We start from the raw sequence: 23,761 nt of genomic DNA, 5'->3' as shown, positions 1-23,761 counted from the left end.
ATTTTCCATCATGGCCCAAGTGCTTCCTAGTGTCAGAAGTTGGATGGGAGGGAGTGGTAAGACAAGGCTTTCCAAGATGAAGCTTTGAGGTTGGCTTTGAGCTTGAACCATTGGAACTTTGTCAATGTAAGGAGGATTTGATACCCGACCACAGGCATTATCTTAGATCAGCCCATTATCACCCGTGGCTGCTTGAAATGAGGCATCTCTGAAACCCAAGGCTTAGAAAGGATAGCTTGGGCTGACCATTTCCTCCTTCCTTCCCCTCTCCCCCTTCCTTTTAGCTTATGCAAACAAGTTAAGAGAAGTCACCTGAGCCATTTCTGTTCACAGAGAGCCATCACTGGGCTCCAGGTCCAAATACCTTGGTCTTGTTTTCTCCTATGGCCTGCAGTCTGACAAGCAGGGCATGACGTCCAATTCCTGTCCTTAAGTGTTGGAATTACAGGCATGCACTAGCACGATGGTTGATTAGGTTCTAGGGATCAAGCCCAGGGCTTTCTGCATGTTAGGCCCTCTACCAACTGAGCTTCATCTATTTTTCCTCCCCCAGAAGTCTTCAGACAGGGTTCTCTCTCTATTTGGAGTTGACCTTGAATTAATGGTAACTCTCCCATCTCAGCTCCCAAGTAACTGGCATTACAGGTTTGTCCCAGTGCACCCTGGTCCAACCTAGCTTCTGAAAAGCTTGCACAAGCTCTGGCTAGACCACTATCTGTGCTGTATTTGATGGACAGCCCTTCACTGCTCTCCCACCCCTCCTGGAACCTCTTCATTTGCTCTCACCAGCAGGCTTTTAAAATTAATTTTGTTGTTGTTTGGCTCTAAATTCAAGGCCAGCCTGGTTTACAGAGTGAGTCCAGGACAACCAGGGCTACAGAAAAACCCTATCTTTTTTTTTTTTTTTTTTCGAGACAGGGTTTCACTGTGGCTTTGGAGCCTGTCCTGGAACTAGCTCTGTAGACCAGGCTGGTCTCGAACTCACAGAGATCCGCCTGCCTCTGCCTCCCGAGTGCTGGGATTAAAGGCGTGCGCCACCATCGCCCGGCTCGAAAAACCCTATCTTGAAAAGAAAAATTATATATTTTGCCTGTATGTATGCATGTATGGTGCCTGCAGAGCCCAGAACTGAGGTTACAGACAGTTGTGGGCCATCACATGGGTACTGGGAATTGAACCTGGGTCCTCTGCAAGAGCAGTAACAGCTGTTGTAAAACCATCATCCCAGTCCACAAAGATTTATTTTTGTCTGTGTGTATATGCTCACTCACAAGTCCAGTGCCTGCAGAGAGGTCAGAAGAAGGTGACAGACCCCATGAAGTCTGTAAGCCAGCTGATGCTGGTCTGAGGAACTGAACTCTAGTCCTTAGTGAGAGCAGTATGTGCTCTTAACTGCTGAGCCACCTCTCTGCCCCACTCCACCCCACCCCACCTTAGGTTTCTTAATCCCTATCTTTTCTTGATTGCTCCCTCGGAGCCCCCAGACACATGAGGATGCAAGCCCTGCATGGGGAGCACAGAATTGATTTTATTGTTCTGAGTTATGGTTCATTCCTGTCACGGTCACTGGGCAGAGGCAAGTATGTCTTGCCTCCTTCTGTCTTGGTTCCACCAGGGTCTGCTCAGACTCTCTTCCATGTTCAAAGTGCACTGAGAAAGCTTCACAGTTTTAATACATCCTAGATGTTCAACTGAAGCAAAGTGAGGAAATGGCCCTCCCTCCCCCACCCACCTAAACAAAACAGAACAAAAACCAGAACAATCCCCCCCAAGCCCCCGGCAGCGGCTCCTACAGCCGTTATGAAAAAATAATACCAACTCTTCTTAAAAAATAGATCACACAGAAAGAACTCAGAGGGCAGAGGCACCCAAGGAGGACACGGGGCTGCTCCAGCCAGAGGGGAGAGGCCCAAGAAGGGTGCTGAGATGATCCTGGGGGCTGGGGTGCTGGTGGACGGCTGCCTCATCCCCTCTGCCCCTCTGCTGTGTGGGCTGGGACCTCCCTGTCAGCCGGATCCCAGGCATCAGCTGCCCTTCTCCCTCTAGGGATCCCTGCTCATCCTGAGGACTGGGTACCTGCTTTTCACTAAAGTGGCTTTAATCAAGAAATGAGATGAACCCCAAGTAAGAGCAAGGGCCACTGCCTGGCTAGTGGGCACGTGGGATTGGACCTCTCCTTGCTTTGGGGCTTAGATTATTGTCGATACCTGCTTCTATCTAGACTCCCCCAGGGGGATTCTGGACTCCCTGTTGGGTCCCTAGGAACATAGCCTCTCTCTTGGCAAAGAAAGACTCTCTGTGTCCAGCCATCACAGGGGCTCACTTCTAAAGCTTGTCTTCTAGCCCAGCCAAGCTGGGGAAGAGCTGCCGGCAGGTGCAGTGTGTGGATGGCTGCAGGCAATGCATGGAATGGGTCCAGCGTCCCTGGCCAGCTCATGCAAAGACAAGTGAGGGCGTGGCCCCCACAGAAAGGGAGGTAAGGCAGGGCAATGTGACCATGTGAGTGCAGCCTGGTGATTTGGGGGCCAGAGGCAGAGAGAGGCTAGGGGGCACCCTGCATGAGGGGAGAAGGCAAATCAGGGCCTGGGTCAGGGGTATGGGTCTGGGCACCACTACCCTGGCTGAGAGCTCCAATGTCTGGGCCACCTCCTGCTGAGGAATCTGGTGAGGGTGTATTCTCCAGAGGTGGGGATGAGAATGGCAGGGCCAACAGGGCTCAGTCAGGAACCTCAGGGTGGGCAGGCAGTGAGCTCTCGCCCCTCCGGTAGGTCTCCCAGAAGCCCCGCTCCAGTTGTTCCAGCTGTGGGCCCAGTGGCAGGTGACCAGCCAAGTGCATGCGAAGCGTTTCCAGCCATTGTTCCAGCTTAACAAAAGAGGGCCTGGGTGACAGGTGAGACCAGTGGCTGGTGAGTAGACTCTCCTGAAGACACACCCACCCCAAGGTGCTTAAGGCTGAGTATCTACCCCTCCAATACTCACCTTTTCTCAGGATCCAGGTCACAGCAGCGCACAGTGATGGGGAAGAAACTTGGGGGACAATTTGGTGGACAGTAGCGGTCCAAGAAACCCCGCACATTGAGGCCAAAGTCCATAGTCCGAGGCAGATAATCGGGGTCTGCATTCACACGCCCAATAATCTGTCCAGCACAAAGGCCCTGGTTAACGGGGGTCCCTGAGCCTGGAGATTCTGGGAGCCTGTCAAATGCTCTAAGGACAGTTCACTAGGAATGGTCAGTGACACACCATACCCCACTGTTGCCATGCTCTGGCTTTGGGGACCCATATTCCCTGGGTCAGAGGCCCCTGTGGACATCTAGCTGGAGGGTGGGAGGATTGAAGAGTGGAGAGGAACAGTGGGGTCTGGAAACCATGGCTACTCACGTGACCTACCTCACATAGGACAATGCCAAAGGAAAACACGTCCACCTTCTCGTCATACCTATGGCCTGAACAGAGACCAAGTGTCAGCAAGGGATGTAGGACAAGAAATGGTAATAGACAGGCAGGAAAACCACACTCTACTGAGTTCTAAGAGTACCAAGGCGCCAGAGATGTGGCTCAATTGGCAGACTGCTTTAGTGGCATGCATGAAGCCCTGGGTTCCATCTCTAGACAAGGCATAAACAGGGCATGGTGGTACATGGTCTGAGGCCAACCTGAGCTATGTAGGAGACCCTGTCTCAAAACAAAACAAAAATCAAACCCAAACCAAAAGAAAACCAAGGGCACCCCTAGCTCTACAGGGTCTGATATAATGCTGAGATCTTGGAGTGGTGAAGCAGTTTTAACTCTGCCTGGCTGCCATTTGGTCATATATAAAGATATGGATGTTACTTCACTGGGGAAAGGGTCTTGGAGTGGAGTGGGTTGCAGAGCATGGGCTTAGCATCAGAGGCATTGAGAAAGAAATTAGGGAAAGAGGTGTTTAAGGGTGTGTGGAAGTTAGCGTCTTGGGACAAGACATTGCTGGTTCTACCTGGGGCCTAAATACTATTTCAAACACCTGTTTGCTTTTCTTTTTTCTTTTTTTAGATTTATTTTTATGTGTATAAATGTTTTGCCTACATGTGTGTATGTGTACCACACGCGGAGTCACAGACGGTTGGTAGTTGCCATTCAGGTGCTGGCAACTGAACCTGGGTCCTCTGCACAGCATCCAGTGCTCTTAACCACTGAGCCACCACAGCCTGTTTGGTTTGTTTTCATGTTTTATTTTATTTTGTTTTTAGAGACAGGGTTTCTTTGTATAGCCATCCTTAGCTGTCCTGGAGCTCAATCTGTAGGCCACGCTGGTCTTGAACCCACAAAGATCCATAGGCCTTTGCCTCCCAAGTGCTGGGATTAATGACGTGCACCACCACTGCCCAGCACTTTATTTTTAGACAGGGTCTTCTCACTACGTAGCCCTCGATGGCCTGAAACTCTCCAAGATCAAGAAGGTTGGGTTTAAACTCAGAGATCCACCTGCTTTTGCCTCCCAAGTGGATCAAAGATGTTCACCAACATATGCCAGTTTTCTTGGGGTTTTGAGATAGGCCCTCACTCTAGCCCAGGCTAGCCTGAAACTCACTATGCAGCCCAAAATGGCCTTGAACTCACAGCAATCCTTCTGCTTCCATCACTCAGGTGCTAGGATTATAGATATGCACCACCACACCTGGCTTATGCGGTGCTGGGGATGGAACCCAGGGCCTCTTGCATGCTAGACAAGCACTCTATCACCTGAGCCCCACCACCAACCCCACAAACACCTTAAAAAAAAAACAACAAAATGACAAAGCCTGGAGGGGAATGGTGGCGCACACCTTTAATTCAAGCAATCAGGAGGCAAAGGCAGGTCGACCTCTGTGATTTCAAGGCCAGTCTGGTCTACATTGTGAGTTCTAGATCAGCCAGGGTTACATAATAGACGGGGCCTGTCTCAAAACAATACAATACAGGCTGGAGAGATGGCTCAGTGGTTAAGAGCACTGACTGCTCTTCCAAGGGACCCGGGTTCAATTCCCAGCACCCACATGGCAGCTCACAACTGTCTGAAGATCCAGTTGCAGGAGATCTGACACTTTCACACCAATGCACATAAAATAAAGTTAAATAAACCATAAAAATATTTTAAAAAAACCAATACAATACAAAACAAAACGACAACCCAACAACAACCCCAGTACTAAAACCCAAAATAACAACAAACAGAAAGAAGGGAAAGTCAGACAAGCATACAGTGCTCACTTAAAATCCCAGCCCTTTGGGCAGAGTGCTTATCTAACATATACGAGGCCCTGGATTCTACCCAGCACCCCACAAACTGAACACGGTGGCTCATTCCTGTAATCCCAACCCTGGAGGAAGAGGCAGGAGGATTAGGAGTGCAAGGTCATCCTTGGATACAAAGTAGGTTTGAGGCTAATCTGTGTTAAAGGAGACTCGGTCTTTCAAAAAAAAAAAAAAAAAGGTCAGGTGTTATGGTGTATGAATTCCAGGATAATCATGGCTACAGAGTGAGACCTTGCCTCAAAAAAATAAAAAAAAGAAAGAAAAAGGCCTGCTAGATGGAACACCTGACAATTTGAGCCAGACACTGTGAAAACCAAACCAAAACCCACCCAAAACTAAACAAAAGAGGGAGATGAGGAAAGATGAGGTGGGGGCTGGAGGGAGGTGGCCAAGGTCCAGTCAGAGGGAAGCAATAGAAGGAAGTATGGAACCCAGGGAAGGTCAAGGGGTGGAGGAGCCAGGGTGTGGGGTAGCTGCTGCCCCTCCTCCTGGGACTCCTAGAGCAAACACTCACCATTGATCATCTCTGGTGCCATCCAGTAGGGATTGCCCACCACTGTGTAACGCTTCTTGCGGTCTGGCTTCTTGAGGCTGCGCAAGTCTTCAGACTGAGTCTTCTCATCCACCATGAGTCGAGCCAGCCCAAAGTCGGCCACCACCACGTTCTTGTTCTGGAAATTTTATAAGACCTGGTCCTCACACTGTCTGCTTCTACCTGGGACCCTTTCCCTGTCATCCCAGATATGACAAAAGAATACACCCCAGACACCCAGGGACCTGTGTGAGGAAGGGACCTCCCTCTGTCCCAATACTCTCAGCTCTTGGCAAAGAGAGCTACCTGAAATTTTTAGTTTCCAGTGAAGAATGAGAAGTGGGGTTCAATTAGAGCCCCTGTCTAGAATCCTCCAATGAGGGGCTGGGGTGTGGTTCAGAGGTAGAGCACCTGCCTAGAATCCCCCAGTGAGGGGCTGGGGTGTGGTTCAGAGGTAGAGCCCCTGCCTAGAATCCCCCAGTGAGGGGCTGGGTGTGGTTCAGAGGTAGAGCACCTCCCTAGAATCCCCCAGTGAGGGGCTGGAGTGTGGTTCAGAGGTAGAGCACCTGCCTAGAATCCCCCAGTGAGAGGCTGGGGTGTGACTCAGTGGTAGAGCACCTGCCTAGAATTCTCTAGTGAGGGGCTGGGGTGTGGTTCAGAGGTAGAGCACCTGCCTAGAATTCTCTAGTGAGGGCTGGGGTATGGCTCAGAGGTAGAGCCCCTGCCTAGAATCCCCCAGTGAGGGGCTGGGGTGTGGCTCAGAGGTAGAGCATCTCCCTAGAATCCCCCAGTGAGGGGCTGGGTGTGGCTCAGAGGTAGAGCGCCTGCCTAGAATCTCCCAGTGAGGGGCTGGATGTGGTTCAGAGGTAGAGCACCTGCCTAGAATTCTCTAGTGAGGGGCTGGGGTGTGGTTCAGTGGTAGAGCAGCTGCCTAGAATCCCCCAGTGAGGGGCTGGGGTGTGGTTCAGTGGTAGAGCACCTGCCTAGAATCCCCCCGTGAGGGGCTGGGTGTGGTTCAGAGGTAGAGCACCTGCCTAGAGTTCTCTAGTGAGGGGCTGGGTGTGGTTCAGAGGTAGAGCACCTGCCTAGAATTCTCTAGTGAGGGCTGGGGTATGGCTCAGAGGTAGAGCCCCTGCCTAGAATCCCCCAGTGAGGGGCTGGGGTGTGGCTCAGAGGTAGAGCACCTCCCTAGAATCCCCCAGTGAGGGGCTGGGTGTGGCTCAGAGGTAGAGCACCTGCCTAGAATCTCCCAGTGAGGGGCTGGATGTGGTTCAGAGGTAGAGCACCTGCCTAGAATTCTCTAGTGAGGGGCTGGGGTGTGGTTCAGTGGTAGAGCAGCTGCCTAGAATCCCCCAGTGAGGGGTGGGGTGTGGTTCAGTGGTAGAGCACCTGCCTAGAATCCCCCAGTGAGGGGCTGGGTGTGGTTCAGAGGTAGAGCACCTGCCTAGAATTCTCTAGTGAGGGGCTGGGGTGTGGTTCAGTGGTAGAGCACCTCCCTAGAATCCCCCAGTGAGGGGCTGGGTGTGGTTCAGAGGTAGAGCACCTGCCTAGAATTCTCTAGTGAGGGCTGGGGTGTGGCTCAGAGGTAGAGCCCTTGCCTAGAATCCCCCAGTGAGGGGCTGGGGTGTGGTTCAGTGGTAGAGCAGCTCCCTAGAATCCCCCAGTGAGGGGCTGGTGTGTGGCTCAGAGGTAGAGCCCCTGCCTAGAATCCCCCAGTGAGGGTCTGGGTGTGGCTCAGAGGTAGAGAGCCTGCATAGAATCCTCCAGTAAAGGAATAGAGGATAGCTCAGTAGTAGAGTCCTTGCTTAGAATAGCCCCCCCCCCATTGAGGGGCTCAACGTCCTAGATTCTATCTCTAGAACTAAGAAAATCAAAATCCCTTGACCAATCTACCAACTAGCATCTTACCATAGGTGATGGAGTCCCAGCAGACACTATTCACCCAAGGTCACATCAGAGTGGGTGTGGAATGTGTGCTCAGTCCCTTCCCACCTGCTGTCCTTGAAGCTTTCTGGTGACTGTCCTGTGCCACTAGATGAACAGCTGAGGGGCCTTCCTTTGGGGTAAGCCTGGTCCTCTGTGTCCTGCCTTCTCTCCCTTTCTAGACTGTTTCCTACTGTTCACATGGAGTAGTTGACCCTGAGGCTATAAACTGGATGTAGGTCACCAACAATTTAGATAGCAAGACTAAGCAGGACCCATAAGGACTTGTCCAGCTCACTTTCATGGCACCAATGCCCAGGGTTTGAGGTTGACCCTCAGAGTGTCCCACAATCTGGAGTTTTCTATCTTGCTGGACAGTCCCAGCAATTCATATTGTTCTCTGGCAGGGTCCTGGGCAGGCTGAAAGGGCCTAGAGAATCCTTGAACCTAAAACACCGGAATCAGTCCTAGTTTTGTTTGGATCATAGCTCTGTATTGACTGGTTAGAAGGCCTTTGGGAATGTTCTTTTTGTGCATGTGTGGTATTGGAAGTTGAACCCAGGTCCTTGCACATGCTAGGCAAGTGCTCTATTGCTGAGCCACACCCCAGCCCCTCACTGGGGGATTCTAGGCAGGCGCTCTACCACTGAGCCACACCCCAGCCCCTCACTGGCGGATTCCAGGTGTATGCTTTATCCACCTGTACTTCCAGGATTTTGTTTTTCCACTTTTAAACTTGAGACAGGGTCTTGCTAAGTTTTCCAGGCTGTCCCTGACATGGCTCTGTAGCTCACACAGAACTTGAACATCCTATCTTAGCCTTCCTCAGTTCACATGCTGATTGTGGTTATTTTATTACAGGATTAGGACTTTAGGCACCTGCTCTCCAGTTTGGCCCGATCCTCTATGTTCTGTATAATACCTGGGAACCCTTTAGACACCAATGTATAATCTGGGGTTGACTGCCTCTATCTTTTGCCTCTGCTGAAATGCCCCTGCCAAGCCTCCTCTTCCCGAAGCTGTTGGTGCTGCCTGGGTAGCCTGTGCTACATCTACTATAGGTGGCTTCTATAAATGCTGCAGGGAAAGCTGGGGCTTTACATTTCAAAATCAGTCTTCCCTTTACTGATCTGTTGAAACCTTGCACTGCTGGTAGGTCTGAGGGCCAGTGCCATATTAGAAATGGCAGAGCCAGGACTGCAACTCAGGTCTGCCTGCCTCTTGTTCTTGTGCTGTTCACCTAACCTCCATCTTCGTGAAGCCCTCAGAGGAGCGGCTCAGGCTCCTTCTTTCTCCAGCTCACCCAGTTGCCCAGCACTGCTCACCTCACGGACCAGACAGTTGTGGGAGTTGAGGTCTCGGTGAATGATGTTCATAGAGTGGAGGTAGGCCTGAGGGAACGGGAACAAGGTTGTCAGCAAATGTTTGGCCAACAGACTCCCCAGCTCAGCCCTGACCCTCTGCGAGTTCCCTGCCTCCCACCGCAGTCCCAGCAGCCGATGGACTCTAGACCTCTGCTGTGCTGCTGAGCTGTACCCTGTGCTCCACTAGGGGATTGTAGGTAGTCACCTACATCACTGCTGCCACCTCAGAGCTTCCCCATGGGTTCTGCTCGCACATTCCTCATAGCAGACTGGGCCACTTGAGTGAGTGGTTGGTCACTTACCATCCCTGACGCAATGTCCTTGGCAAAGCTGACCCTCTGACTCCATGGGTACTGGCTGTCCTGGGGACAGGAAAGAATGGCTGGGAGGGAGCCCAGGGGAGCCACAGGCACAAGTGTGGTAGAGTCTGCAGGCTCCCAAGGCTCTGTACCCACAGCTGCCTACTAATCATCTTCCAAGTGCTGTGCATGCATGGCTCCAAGGCATCGTCCTCTTTGCTTGTCTGTCAGAGGACAACCTGGGGGACTCTATTCTCTCCTTCCACCATTTGGGTCTCAGGGATCCCACTCATGTCATTAGACTGGGGACAGCACCTTTATCTGCTGAGCTATCTCATAGGCCCTTGTTCAGCTTTTTGAGACAGGACGTCCTATGTAGCCCAGGCTGGCCTTGAACTTACATTTTCCTGCAATAGCCTCGGGGCTAGGGTTATAGGCCTTACAGGCATCTCACTGAAGGCAGAGCTCATGGATCTGCATAGGCTGCCTGGGCAGTGATCCCCAGAGAGCCTACCTCTAGTGATGGGCTTACAGTGTATACCACCATGCTGGGATTTTACATGTGTCTTTGGAGTGGAACTTAGGTCCTCTTGTTTGGGAAGCAAGCACCTTGCCCACTGAGCCATTTCCCCAGTCCCCATTTCAAGTTTGAAAACCAAGCTGAACCAATGTTCAGAGTCAAAGCTGAAGGTCCAACAAGCCACCTGCACTCCCAGCACCAGCTGCTGGGGAGAATGGGGCTCTGGTTCTGCCATGGTTAGGATCTGGAGTGTCCCCCCGAGACCCATGTATTCAAGGCTCAGTCCCCAGCATGGAACTAGTAGGAAGTGATGTCACTTTTCAGAGGCAGAGCTAATGGAGAGTTCTTAGGTTATTGGGGGTCACGGCCCTGCAAGGGGATAGTGCAATCCTGACCTCCTCATCCTTCAACTCCTGTTTTGGTTTTGGTGTTTATGTGTATTTAGAAAGGATGGCACGGAACTTGCTATGTAGACCAGACTGGCCTTGAACTCTGGCCACCTGTCTGTTTCCCTAGTGCTGGGATAAAGGAGGGTGCGATTACACCGGGTTTATGCAGTGCTGGGGATGGAACCCGAAGCCTCATGCATTCTAGGACAGCATTCCACCAACTAAGCCACATCCCCAGGCCCCAGTCCTGCTCACCATGCTTTTGATGATGCCCCGCAGGGTGCCGCCCTTGATGTACTCTGTGATGAAGTTCAGCCGCTTGTCCTTGTACAGCACACCAATGAACTTGAGCACATTAGGGTGCTCCAAGCACCGCATGACCTTCACCTGGAAGGGGACACACAGGCTGAGCCTGGATCTCCTTCCCCTTGCTCTATCCCACCTACACAGCAGGGCACACACTCAGTCTCTTCTCATCTGGTAAGCCACTATGTCTTCTTTTTTATGAGGGTGGTTTTGAGACAGGGTTTCTCTGTGTAGCCTTGGCTGTCTTGGAACTAGATCTGCAGACCAGACTGGTCTTGAACTCACAGGGATTCTCCTGCCCTCCTGCCTCTGCTTCCCAGATTAAAGGTGTGCGCTACCACAGTTCAGCTGTCTTCTGTTTTTTAAGAGTGTCTCTCATAGCTCAAACTGGTCTTGAACTAGCTTTGTAGCCGTGAAGGTCCCTGAACTCCTGATGCTCACACCATCATCTCCTGTGTTGGGCTGACAGGCTTGTACCACCAAGGTCAATTTTTGCATTAGAAGCCAGGGCTTCACGCATGGTAAGCAAGCATCCACCAACCTGCATTCCCAGCACATGGCTGTTCTGACTTTTGACATTGTCTGTTTTGAGTCAACGTCTTGCATAGCCCAGACTGAATTCTCTATGTAGCCAAGGAGTACGTTCAACTCTGATCTTCTTGCCACCATCTCCCAAGTGCTGGGATTACAGATGTGTAGTTCATGCCTGGTAGATGTGGTGCTGGGGATTGAACCCAGGACCTCATGTTTTCAAGGCAAGCACTCTACCACCTGAGCTACACCCACAACTCATGGAGCGATGTCTTTGCTCAAGCTGCCCTGTCCCCAGTGGGGCCTGAACCCTCTCATGTCTTTCAACAGGTGTGTGTGTGACTCATCCTCCAGGAACCCTCTGCCATCCCTTCTCACTGGGGAGGGGAGTGGCAGTCCCTCTCCACTGACCTCCTTGAGGAATGTCCTCTGGGTCTCCTCATCAAACCGGATAAGTTCCTTCATCACCATCACCTCGCCTGTTTCTCGGTGTGTGACCTATGTTGGGGATATGAAAGCACAAAAATCAAGACCAAGTGGGACATAGTGACACATGCCTATAACCCCAGCCACCTGGGAGGCTGAGGCAGGAGGATCTCATGTCCAAGGCCAGTCTGGGATATCTAGTGAATTTGAGGTTAGTATGGGAAACTTAAGAGAGACCTTGTCCTGATATGATAATTTAGCATCACTAGCATGTGTGACCCCAGTACTTGGGGGTGGAAGAGGAGTTCAAGGCCATCCTCAGTCACTTAGTGAGTTTAAGACCAGGTTGAGTTACGTGAGACAAAGTTCTGAGTCTATGCATTTAAACCCCCTCCCTCCTCTTAGCTCAGGGAAATCCAGGAATAGGAGGGAGTAACACTGCGCAGAGAGCACAGAATCTAGATGTGTTGGATTCCCAGGGGGGCAGTGTGAGGGAAGAGGTGGTCAGGTGTCACCCAGCCTGACCCTCTCCATTTGCATACCTTGATGGCCTGGCCGAAACAGCCCTTGCCCAACACCTCCCCATGGATGAGGTCAGATGGCCGGAAGATGCGATGTGGTCGGCAGACCACTCGGAGGGATTCGGAGCGACCCAGGTCCTTGCGCTGGGAGGCTGGTGAGCTGGCACTCGGGGACGTGTCAATACTGCAGCTCCTCCTGGGAAAGGCACACGGGGTCCCAGTGCCATGGGGAGGTGGCACCCAGCTCAGACACTGCCCTTGACTCCTCGCAATAAGTACCATATGAACCAGTCGATGCTCACACCCCCCATCCTGGGAGTAGGTGGTACAGCCTACCATGGCCTCCTCTGCTTGGTGGCCCGGTCTCATCCCTGCCTGGGATGCCCATTACACTGCATGTACACAGGTATCCCCTCCTATGGCCTGAGCTCTAGACAAACAGAGATGAAGGAGTACACGCCTTCGACAGTACATCCTCTTAGAAAGAGGGCTGCCCCTTAAAAGGCTTCTCCAAGAGTCCTGGGGAGGACTCAGCATAAGTGGGATAAGTAGCAGGCTGCCTCTGATTCCTTTTCTGTGTCCCTCTCTTCCTGCCTCTTCAGGTTCAAGGATAGAGGACTCATGGCACCTGCTGCCCGGATCACTGCTGGAGACCATTAGCCAACTCTGACCTGGACATCCCACATCAAATTCTGTCCTTATCTTGGACCACAGTAGTCTTTATGAAACACACCATTGTTTGGCAACAACCCTTCAGAGGAGACCTCAAGGCATGGAAAAAGGTCCAAAGTCTCCTGGCATAGCCAATGCCCTATCACCAACACTCCCATTACCCCAAGCCAATCACTAGCTGCTCCATGAAGTTAAGATGCTAGTCTGCATCCTATTTTCTCCAAAGCTTTGAATGAGCCTTCCTCATTAAGGCACTAAATGAAGAAGCTAAAAACCAGCTGGCTATGGTCAAACATACTTGCAATTGCCAGTACTTCAGAGGTGGAGGTAGGAAGATCACAAGTTCAAAGCCAGCCTGGGCTACGTAGGAATCAAACACATAAACTAAAAACCATAGTAAAACACTGCAGTTTGTGTGTTGTATGTATGCCTTCACGTGAGTGTGCATGCATATTTGTGTATGACATGTGGAGGCCATATATTGATGATAGGTATTTTCCTTACTCACTGTCCACCTTACTACTTATTTATTTTAAAGATTTATTATGTATCAACATTCTGCCTCCATGTATGCCTGCACACCAGAAGAGGGCACCAGATCTCATTAGAGATGGCTGTGAGCCACCATGTGGTTGCTGGGAATTGAACTCAGGACCTCTGGAAAAGCCAGTGCCTTAACCTCTGAGCCATCTCTCCAGTCCCAACCTTACTATTTTTTAGATTTATTATGTTTAATTATCCTATGCAATTTTATCTATGTGTAGATTTGTGTATGTGAGCACCACACTTGTGGAGGCCAGGAAAGGACATCAGATCCTTTAGAAATGGTAGAAGTGAGTGACCCAAAGTGAATGCACACATTCTTATTTCCCCACAAGACACAGTCTCACTGTGTAGACCAGGCTGTCCTGGAACTCAGAGATGCGCCTGCCTCTGCCTCCCAAGCACTGGGGCTAAAGTCATGTGCCACCACCGCCTGGCCTAATTCTATTTGTATTAATGCAACTATTTTTTTTTAAATTTAAGAATTGGCACATCAAAGTGATAAAATGCTTTTTTTTCTAATTTATTTTTAATAAATAGGGTCTCATGTAATCTAGGCTGGCCTCCAACTCACTAGGAAGCCAAGGGTGACCTTGAACTTCTGATCTTCCTGTTTTTACCTCCTGAGAGCTGGGATTACAGGGATGTGCCACCATGCCTGGTTTAGCTCTGTGTATGCTAGGTGAGCATTCTGACTACTGACCTATAGCCCAGTCTTAAAATATGTTTTATCTACGCTTGCTCCTCACTGATTCCTGCCTGCTCTGTTAATCTGCCTACTGAAAAGTAGTGCCAAAAACTGCCTTGCCTTTTAAGCACTTTAAATTTAGAGAGAAGGCCTGCATGATGGTTCAGTGGATACAGGAAACGATGTGGATACAAGCCACATCAAGCTTGACAACCTGAGTTTGATTCCCTGAACACAAGGCAGGGGCAGAGAACTGACTTCTATAAGATGCCCTCTGACCTCTACACAGGTGCTGTGGCATTCTCACCCCCCATCTCGGTGCACCCCTCCCCCCACAAAGTTAATGAATAAATCAATGCAAAATAATTAAAGTGAAAAAAAAAGATATGGGTCTGCCTGGGACAGTCTCTAACTCCCAGAGGAGAGGGGGCGCTGTCTGCCTGGGACTGTCTCTAACTCCCAGCAGGGGGCGCTGTCTGCCTGGGGCAGTCTCTAGCGCCCAGCTGGAGGGGGACACTGTCTGCCTGGGACTGTCTCTAACTCCCAGCTGGGGGCGCTGTCAGCCTGGGGCAGTCTCTGCACAGTCTCTAACTCCCAGCTGGGGGCGCTGTCAGCCTAGAGCAGTCTCTGCACAGTCTCTAACTCCAGCTGGGGGCACTGTGGGCCTCGGACAGTCTAACTCCCAGCAGGGGGCGCTGTCTGCCTGGGGCAGTCTCTAACTCCCAGCTGGGGGCGCTGTCAGCCTAGGGCAGTCTCTGCACAGTCTCTAACTCCAGCTGGGGGCTCTGTCAGCCTGGGGCAATCTCTGCACAGTCTCTAACTCCAGCTGGGGGCACTGTCGGCCTCGGACAGTCTAACTCCCAGTGGGAGCGCTGTCCACTGTTTCTTCTTTTTTATCCTCACATCTTCTCGAATCCCTGTACCACAATGATGGTGGGGCGGAAAAGATGAAACAGCCTAAGAACAGAAGCAAAGGAGCAGGTTGACTTACAAGACAGGTTTCTGCCGGGCAGAGCTGCCTGCCTGTCCACTGGGAGCGTGCACTGGGGAGCCCAGGGGGCTGGGTTCCGACCCTGGCCCGTGGCCCAGAGAATCATGGGGGTCATGCTCAAGGGTCAGCTGGAGCAGACGGCTGGTCTCCTGGATCAGCAAGTCGATCTGGGGACAGGGGAGTGTCCAGGTGAGTGTTCTGAGGTGGCGGTGGAGCGCAGGTGTGAAAGCTCTGCTTCCATCACTCCACCCTGCCCCAGCCTTGGATCCCTGTGGTCCTACCTCATCCAGTGGCACATTCCGGATGGGCGTGCCATTGATTTCCAAGATGCGGTCTCCAACGTGGATGGAATTCTTCACATCTGGGCTCATGCAGCCGGGGTCCACTCTGGGGATAAACCGGCGGTTAGACTGGTTCCCTCCTACTGGTGCCCTTTAGTCCCAATAGGAAACCAAAAGCCAAGATGACCAGAAATGGGGTGGGGAGGGAAATGATTCCACCTTGGTGAAAATCACATCTAGGTGGCCACAAGGGTGTAGAATCCTCTGGACCTGGAGTTATAGATGGCTGTGAGCCGCCATGTGGGTGCTGGGATTGGTTCTCTGTAAGAGCAGCCAGTGTTCTTAACCACTGAGCCATCTCTCCAGCCCCAGTCTCATCTTCTTATTAGCAGATATTAACTATGCTTAATGGTGGGCTTCACTGTGACACCTTCATGTGTTGTATAATGCATTTTGATCACTCCCCTCCATCACTGTTTCCCTCCACTTCTGCTGATCCTCTGAGTCTTTGCAATTAGTCCCCCTTCTTTCATGTCTTTCCTTTTTTTTTGGGGGGGGGTGGCCCAATGAGTTTCATTAATTGCTCACAGATCCAAGAGGACAACTCCTTAACTCCAGGATTATAAGTACAGCCATTTGTTTGACTTAAAATTATTTTTTATATTCATTTCTTTAGTGTGTATGTTTATGTGTATGTTTATGTGTATGTCTTGTGTGTGTATATGTTTATGTATATGAGCACATCTTGTATGTGTGTGTATGTTTACGTGTACGAACATGTCTTATAAGTATATTTATGTCTATAAGCATGTCTTGTGTGTGTATGTTTGTGTATGAGCATATCTTGTGTGTATGTTTATGGTATGAGCATGTCTTGTGTGTGTATGTTTAAGTGTATAAGCATGTCTTGTGTATGTTTGAGTGTATAAGCATGTCTCGTGTGTGTATGTTTAAGTGTATAAGCATGTCTTGTGTGTGTGTTTATATGTATGAGTATGTTGTGTGTGTTTATGCATATGAGCACGCCGTGTGTGTGTGTGTGTGTGTGTGTGTGTGTGTATAAATCAGGACAGCTTACAGAAGCTGGTTCTTTCCTCCACCCTGTGGGAGCTGGGAATAGAACTCAAGCTGTCAAGCTTGATGGCAAGCATCTTTACCTGATGAGCTATTTAACAGCCCTGGTTTTTGTAAATTGACTTATCTCAATTCCTCATGCTTCTAGTACCTGGGTATTTTAGGCCAGAAACAAACTTACTCAATGACTATGGACTGAACCCTCTGGAACTGTGAGCTAAAATCAATCTTTCCCCACTTAGGTTGTTTATGTCGAATATTTTGTTATAGCAACAAAAGGCTAACTAATACAACCAGGTTGCTACAGCAGAGCCCATCCAGCGTGGCAGCCCACTCACCCTTGGACTCGAACAGTGTGCGAATGCTCCGTGCCACAGCCTGGTGGGCCATGAGGGGGGTCGATGGAGACGGACAGGCCTCGCTTGCCATGAGCAGAGGCTGGGATGGACACTAGGGTGACTGTGTGGGGCAGGTGGGAGCCGGGTGAGTCTGGCAGGATCTGTTCAATGACTGGAGTTATCACAGTCTGGTAGTAGCAGCGCCCACTATGAAGGCCGTCGGTAGTGCGGATGCAAAGAGGAGGGGAAGAAGAGAATCAGGGAGAAGTCAGTCATGCTTCTCTGCAGCAGGCTTCTCCCTCCTCCCACACTCCTCCCCCAGCAAAGTGATGGCACTCAGGGCAGGACTGGGTGACCAGTTGTCTCAGCCCTCCCAAATCTGGGTCTCAGTTATTGTGGTAAAAAAAAAAAATTATTTGTTTCAAAATTACATTTATTTATGCATGTGTTTGGTCAAGTATATGTGTGCCAAACTGTGTGTGTATATATATGGGGGTAGTTTAAAGGACAATTTAGAGGAATCAGCTCTCTCCTTCCACCACTTTGGTCATTAGGCTTGGCAGCAAGCACCTTTACACACTGAGCCATCTCGCTGGCCCCATTCTGGCTTGTCTATTCTGTGATGTTGTCAGATGGCCAAGATAAGGCGAGGCCCTTGGGGATACATCTCGTTTGGGAGGAAGTCATTAAAAACCCATTTGGGATCAGGTCCTGTTGTTCTCAAATCCAGCCTTGTTGGTGTTTCATAAGAGAGAATTTGCCTGTTATTTTGTCCTGGCTCTGGGGAGAAAGACTCTAAGTCCTTGGAACAGGGGGATCTTTGTTATTTATGAGCCCCTTGGAGGATGCTCGAGTCTATGCAAATGAGATGAGTCAGATCAGGGCTGGTCCCACAAAGATAGACCATGACTGAAGGCTTGGGGCTTCTAGCCAGCCTGGGTCCCAGGAGCAGGCTAGAGACAGAGTTTAATCATGTGGCCAGATTACTTATAAGGAAACCTCAATGAAATGCTGGACCTCAGTGTGGCATCCTGGTTAGTAAACGTAAGATGGGCTGGGGGAGAGATGGAAGGTGTCCTCACTTGGTGGCTCCTGGGCTGTGTCCTTTGTAATGCAACTGTGACCCAAAGCACAGCACCCTTTGGAGTTCTGTGCATCATTTAGCAAATTACCAAACTTGGGGTCACTGGATTGGAAGCCAATTGCTCTAAGTGTTTGAGGGCCCTGGGGGGTAGTGTGCAGCTGGTGTGTGGAGCAGGAACAGACCTGCTGGTAATGGTATCTGTAGCTGGTAGGCTCTGTGTCAGCTCTGTGGCTAGAGCCAGAACCATACTGCAAAGGCAGAGAGAAGGGGGCTGGTGTTGGGGGCATTCAGGCTTTTGTCATTTTCTTTCTTTTTTAATAATACTGAGAACTGAACCTAGAGCCTTACATATGACATGGAAGCCTTCACTGGGGTAATTCTAGGCAGGGGCTCTACCACTGAGCCACACCCCAGCCCCTCACTGGGGGATTCTAGGCAGGGGCTCTACCACTGAGCCACACCCCAGCCCCTCACTGGGGATTCTAGGCAGGGGCTCTACTAGTGAGATGCACCCTCAATTCTCTTTTTACTTCTTGAGACTGGGTCTCACTAAGTTGCCCGATTGGCCTAGAACTTACAATCCTCTTGCATTAGCCTTCTGAAAAGCTGGGGTGACAGGCACTACAATTCTTGCCATGTCTACAAGGTAGCAGGGAGCTACAGCAATTGCCCTCTCCTATTTTCCCATGTGGAAATAAAAGCCTGAGTAGGGCAGCCTTGATGACAGGTGCAGGCACCTAGGTTTGAAGAGGCCCACAGTACTCACCAGTACAGCTTCGAGTGCTCCACCAGTGTGTAGGTGTCCCCATCGCCGATGAAGGTTCCGCAGGTGAGGCAGATGAAGCACTCAGGGTGGTATTTCAGCTCCCCAGCCACCTGTAGGTGGGGACACAACACAGCTTAGTGGTACCTGCAGTCTCCTTCCCGACCACCATTCTCTATTCAAGGGAGAAGCAGGGCAGCCTAGACAGACAGAGGACTGAAGGATCTGAACAGGCGAAGAAATGGGCTTAGAATGCACAGGGGACGGTGGCAGGGAGAGAGTGCATGCTCACCTCAAGAGGTGGGGCAAGTAGGAGAAGGTGGCTCACCATGACCAGTCCTTTGGTGATGTGTTCAGAGCACCCATGGCAAGACTCGCCATAGCGGGCCCAGTAGTCCTTCTTGCAGAAGAGCTGTCCATCCTTCTCATAGTACTGGTGTGAAAGGGAGATGCTACACTCACAGCACCTGGGTGGAGAGGGGCGGGGCTGAGGTGGCCACATCTACTCTCTCTGCACAGCTTTACTCATGGTGTATGCCTGCTTGTCATCCTGTGTGTGTGGTGCCTGAGGAGGCCAGAGGACACGAGATACCCGCTAGAATATATACTTGGGAGCTTTGCAAAACTAGCAAGTATTCTTGACCCTGAAGCCATCTCTCTAGTCCCCACGTATAGGTATTTATCTTTGGCTTTTGCTTTTAGAAAACTGAAACAAACTAGGGGCTGGAGATGTACTTCTGTTGGTGGACAGCTTGCCTAGCATACACAAAGTCCTGTCTCAAAAAAAAAAAAAATAGCCGGGCAGTGATGGCACATGGCTTTAATCCCAGTATTCGGGAGGCAGAGGCAGGCGGATCTCTGAGTTTGAAGACCAGCCTGGTCTACAGAGTTCCAGGACAGCCAGGGCTACACAAGGAAACCCTGTCTTGAAAACCCAAAGAAAAAAAATTAAACAAACAAACAAAAAGACTAAGAGAAAGGTAGCTGGGTGTGGACGCATAGGCAGGCTATCATTTCAGCAGCTGGGAGGCTGAGGAGGGATCTCAAGCTGCAGTAAGCATGGGCTACACAGATCTTGTCTCAAACAAACAAACACACCAAGTATATTGTAGCCCAATATATTGTAGCCCACCAAGTATATTGTGGCACTTACCTGTCATTCTAGCACTCAAGACACAGTGGCAGGAAGGTTAGGAGTTCAAGTCATAGTTGGTTATATACTCTACAGTGAATCCAGGTCAGAAAGGGACATGAAATACTGTCTCGAAAGTAAAAGAAGGAGGGGCTGGAGGGATGGCTCAGTAGTTAAGAGCACTGGATGCTCTTCCAGAGGAATCGAGCTTGATTGCTAGCATTCAGATGGTGGCTCACAACTATTTGTAATGTCCATTCCAGGGGATCTGACATCCTCTTCCGGCCTTTGCGGGTACCAGGCACACGCATATATGTGAGAAAAACACCCATACACATAAAATAAAATAAACACTAAAAAGAATAAAAGAAAGGAATGTGAGTTTGAGGCCAGTCTGGGCTACATGACAAGTTCCAGACCAGGCTGGGCTACACAGTAAGACCCTTTCTCTAATTAATAATTAAAAAAAAAACTTAAAAAGTAAAAGAAAAATAAGAAAGAACTCCAGCTTTAGAAAGCTGTATCTATGAACACAAGCGGCCTATATGCAAGTCCAGAGCTCAGACTGTGAGAACAGGGAGAGGACTGCACCCCCACATCGCTTTCTAAAAAATGATTATTAATGGCTGGGCACAGTTGTACACACACTTCTGATCTCACTACTTGGAGGCAGAGGAAGATGGTGAATTTGAGGCCAGCCTGGTCTACACAGCCTGACCCAGGACAGCCAGGGTTTCATGGTAAGACCCTACTTGCACAAAATATCCTAAGTGTGTGTGGGGGTACAAGCCTCAGTGTAAATGTAGCGATCACAGGACTCTGAGAAATCAGTTCTCCCCCTGGACTCTTACAGGAGTTCTGGGGCTTGAACTAGTTCATCAGGTTCTTGGGACCAGCCTCTTTACTGGGACCAGCTGAGCAGTCTAGCTGCTTCATCCCTCCAGCTTTTCCCCTTTTTGTTTTGGAGACAGGGTCTCTCTATATAGCCCTAGCCGTCCTACAACTTTCTATGTAGACCATGAGTGCCTTGAACTCACAGCTACCTGCCTGCTTCTCCCTCCTTAGCACCAGGATTAAAGGTGTCACCTCGCCCAGCTCCCTCTAGAGCTTTTCGGCGCACAGCCTGTACAGCCATCCATTTCAGCTCTGCCTAGATGGAGTGGAGGATCTGGCTCGCCTGCTAACCTCAGATGCAAGAGCAGCTTCTAACCCAGGTCTCTGTCTCCTCATGCAAAGAAGATGGCTCAGAAGGAAGGTGACTTGTTTTTGGTTACCAGCCAGATGGATAGAGGAACAGAGGCTGGGAACACGGAGGGCATGAAGCAGACCACAGGCCTCATACATGGATCGGTTGGCTTTCTCCTGTAGGAGTGCAGAGGTCTATAACCCTTTAGAACTGAATGTCAGCACCTTCCTGTTTTAGCACATGGGAGGCAGAGGCAGGTGGATCTGTGGGCATTCAATACCAGACTGTAGAACCGTCGGGCACTGGGAAAATACCAACCCAAAACAAAAAGGAAAATGAAAAACCCAACCAAATACCTTAAGGGGAGCACTGGCTATCCTGTCTCATTGAGGTGTGAAGTAGGTATTGGGCTCAGGATGCAGAGACAGGATCCTGCCAGTGAAGATGCAGGATGCTGTTTCTCCCCAAAGCTCAGCATCCCTAGGCCTTCATGAGCATGCCCAGAGATCAGCTCAGTTCTTGCTACTACCTACCATTAAATCTATGTCCCTGTCTTTCCTCAGGAAACAAGCCCAGCGTCATCAAAGCCAGCAGTCCATCTTAGTCTAAGAGACAACCAGGGAGGCTGGGGTAGGGGCTGAAGGGCAGGGAGGGGGGGGTCTTTGCCTGGCTTCTCCTGGTCCAAGCATCTTGGTGGGACTGGGACTCTCCTGTGAGTCTATGGAGAGCTTAGGGTTCTGTGTGCCTAGATATGCCTGGGCCAGAATGTACACCTGAGCAGAAAACGGGCTGCATATGCAGCTGGTTCTGCTTACGGGTCACACAGGACCTGGAGGAGCTGTGCTGTGCTGGGGACCAGTGCAGGAGAGAATATGTGGGTGAGACTGTTCACTCCACTCCCCAGTGCTAGGACCTGCTGTAACTGGAACTGAGAACAGGACAGGGAGGAGAGCTGTACAACAGCTGGTGGGACACTGTTCCTTTAAGAAGATCCTAGCTTGTTTCCCATTGTCTGGGTGTTTGGCCTGCAGGGAGGGGCTCAAGCTGGGGAAACACAAAATGTCAGAATTTAGTTGTAAGTGGGTGGGGATGTACTCAGGAAAGGGGCCTGATGAGGTGTCCCTGGGGGAGTCAGAGAGCAGAGGAGGAGAGGCTGAGTGCAGGGCAGGAGTCATGATGTCATGCTTACTGGCCCAACTCCCCTGGCAACAGTCCAAGGCAGACTCCAATAGGGGAGAGGCTTTGTACCGCTGGGAGCCGGGCAGTGGGAGGAGGCTCTGAATGTAGGGCCCCAGTACGCCTCTCCTAGGGTTTTCAAACCTAATAGAAGATGCCATGGAAAGAGGTAGCAAGGATCCTGTCCTTTCTAGAAGGTCCCCAGTCCTACACTATCAGTGACTTGCTTCCTGTCCCACGGCTAGGTCACAGGAGTTTCACAGAGGTCTGCCCATCGCCCATCGCTGGTGTCACGCTGCAGGAAGCAGGGCCTCTGCAAGCCTGCTCTCCCTGTGGGTGTGGGCTAAGAACCAGTTACATCCCACCCTGGGAGAGAAAGCTCTTAAGTTCATCTAGAAGGAAACTCCCCAGCTCCTCCTCCACCCACTCATTCATCACAGTCCGCAGCCACTGCTGCTGCGGGGAGCGATCTGACCCTGACTGGCTCACAAGTTCTGCTCAGCATATCCCCTACTAGGTCACTACTTCCTTGAAGCCTCTCCCGGCCCTTACTGCTACACAGCAGCAGCACCACAGCCTCTGTAAATGCACCTTCAGGAGGGGGCTGATCCCACCCAGCACCCTCAGTACTGCTTAGGCACCTCTCTGTCATCTGTGTGCTATGGTTCCCTGGTGGCCTTGCTCTCTGTTGACAGAGGGTCTCATACAGCAGAAGCTGGCCTTGAATTCACTACACAGAAGAGGATGACCTTGAACTGATCCTACTTCTACCACACAGTGCTGGGATTACAGGAAAGTGCCTTGAAGCTTAGTTTGTCCATGCTGGGGGATAGAACCCAAGGATTCATGAAAGCTAGACACATCCCTAGCCTGACCCTGAGTTCCCCATCCTTCTGCCTCTACCTCTCCAGTGCTGGGATGACAGGTGTGTCCTACTCTGCTGGCTTCTGTCTCTGTTTAGAGCAGTTAAGGCTTTACTTGGGCTCAGGATGTGGGCTCACACAAAGGTGTTAGTGGCTGGCCCCAGGCTTCAAAAGACTTTTGCCAACAGAAGGTACAAAGGAGCTTCTGACCTGTCCAACCCCTTAATCCTCAGCCTACATCTTGACAGCAGCAGGAGAAGGGAGAAAGAGGAGCCGCCAGCGGGCGGAGCCATCAGCTTGGGTCTCACAATGCATGTTGAGATGGGCTGGGCACGTGGGTCAAACGGTAGAGTGCTTGCTTCGTAATCAGAAAGCCCGGTTCCATCCCCAGCACCACTATAATCCCAGGACTTGGCAGGTGGAGGCAGGAGGATCAGGAGTCTGAGGTCATTCTGGGCTACCTGGCCAATTTGAGGTCAGTTTGGGATATATAAGATTCTATCTCAGAAAGAGCCCTCCATGTCAAGAGAGGAAGGCTCATTAGATAGCACACATGGCCAGCCAGGTAGAACTCCTAACTAGACTGTCCCGGGTCTTCTCTAGCAGAGCCAGGCTGGGGCATGAGGAGAGAACCCTGCAGAGAAAACAGGTGTATGGGGCTCTGTGGCAAGAAAGCCTGGGTCAAGTGTGTCACAGGGACAGCAATGAGGCTCCTCCCACCTCATTCCAGGACACCAGGGTGAAAGAGTGAGCAGTTGGAAGGTCAGGCTCACTGGGAGAAGGTACCAGATGGCCCAAAAGCTCAGCAATGGCCTGAGTCCCCACAGCCGGTAGACCTGACCAGAGAGTTTCAGTTCTGCCTCACAGTCATCCCCAGATGGGCCT

General features: G+C 50.8%; 1 protein-coding gene and 1 non-coding gene across 2 annotated transcripts in view; both read right to left on the bottom strand.

The window, feature by feature from the left end:
• Nucleotides 1–1,508: 1,508 nt before the first annotated feature.
• Nucleotides 1,509–23,761, bottom strand: part of Limk1 (LIM domain kinase 1) — a 31,144-nt gene continuing 8,891 nt past the window's right edge. The window contains exons 3-16 of the mRNA XM_041649038.1: nucleotides 18,848–18,986; nucleotides 18,523–18,632; nucleotides 16,673–16,879; nucleotides 15,261–15,366; nucleotides 14,980–15,146; nucleotides 12,107–12,281; nucleotides 11,550–11,636; nucleotides 10,557–10,688; nucleotides 9,396–9,455; nucleotides 9,055–9,120; nucleotides 5,789–5,945; nucleotides 3,391–3,446; nucleotides 2,980–3,137; nucleotides 1,509–2,879 (exon numbers count right to left, since the gene is read on the bottom strand). Of these exons, the coding sequence (XP_041504972.1) occupies nucleotides 2,717–2,879; nucleotides 2,980–3,137; nucleotides 3,391–3,446; nucleotides 5,789–5,945; nucleotides 9,055–9,120; nucleotides 9,396–9,455; nucleotides 10,557–10,688; nucleotides 11,550–11,636; nucleotides 12,107–12,281; nucleotides 14,980–15,146; nucleotides 15,261–15,366; nucleotides 16,673–16,879; nucleotides 18,523–18,632; nucleotides 18,848–18,986 (1,783 nt within the window). The 3' untranslated portion in view covers nucleotides 1,509–2,716. The remainder of the gene's footprint in view (nucleotides 2,880–2,979; nucleotides 3,138–3,390; nucleotides 3,447–5,788; nucleotides 5,946–9,054; nucleotides 9,121–9,395; nucleotides 9,456–10,556; nucleotides 10,689–11,549; nucleotides 11,637–12,106; nucleotides 12,282–14,979; nucleotides 15,147–15,260; nucleotides 15,367–16,672; nucleotides 16,880–18,522; nucleotides 18,633–18,847; nucleotides 18,987–23,761) is intronic.
• On the bottom strand, nucleotides 11,321–11,394 carry Trnas-uga. The gene has a single exon. It is a non-coding gene; the product is annotated as a tRNA-Ser (tRNA).

This window comes from Microtus oregoni, unplaced genomic scaffold (assembly GCF_018167655.1).
Source record: "Microtus oregoni isolate MIOR12 unplaced genomic scaffold, Mior012 000003F_ref0000135, whole genome shotgun sequence".
Lineage (NCBI taxonomy): Eukaryota > Metazoa > Chordata > Mammalia > Rodentia > Cricetidae > Microtus > Microtus oregoni.
Note: the sequence above shows the minus strand (reverse complement) of the source record. Positions and strands in the feature narration are given on the sequence as shown.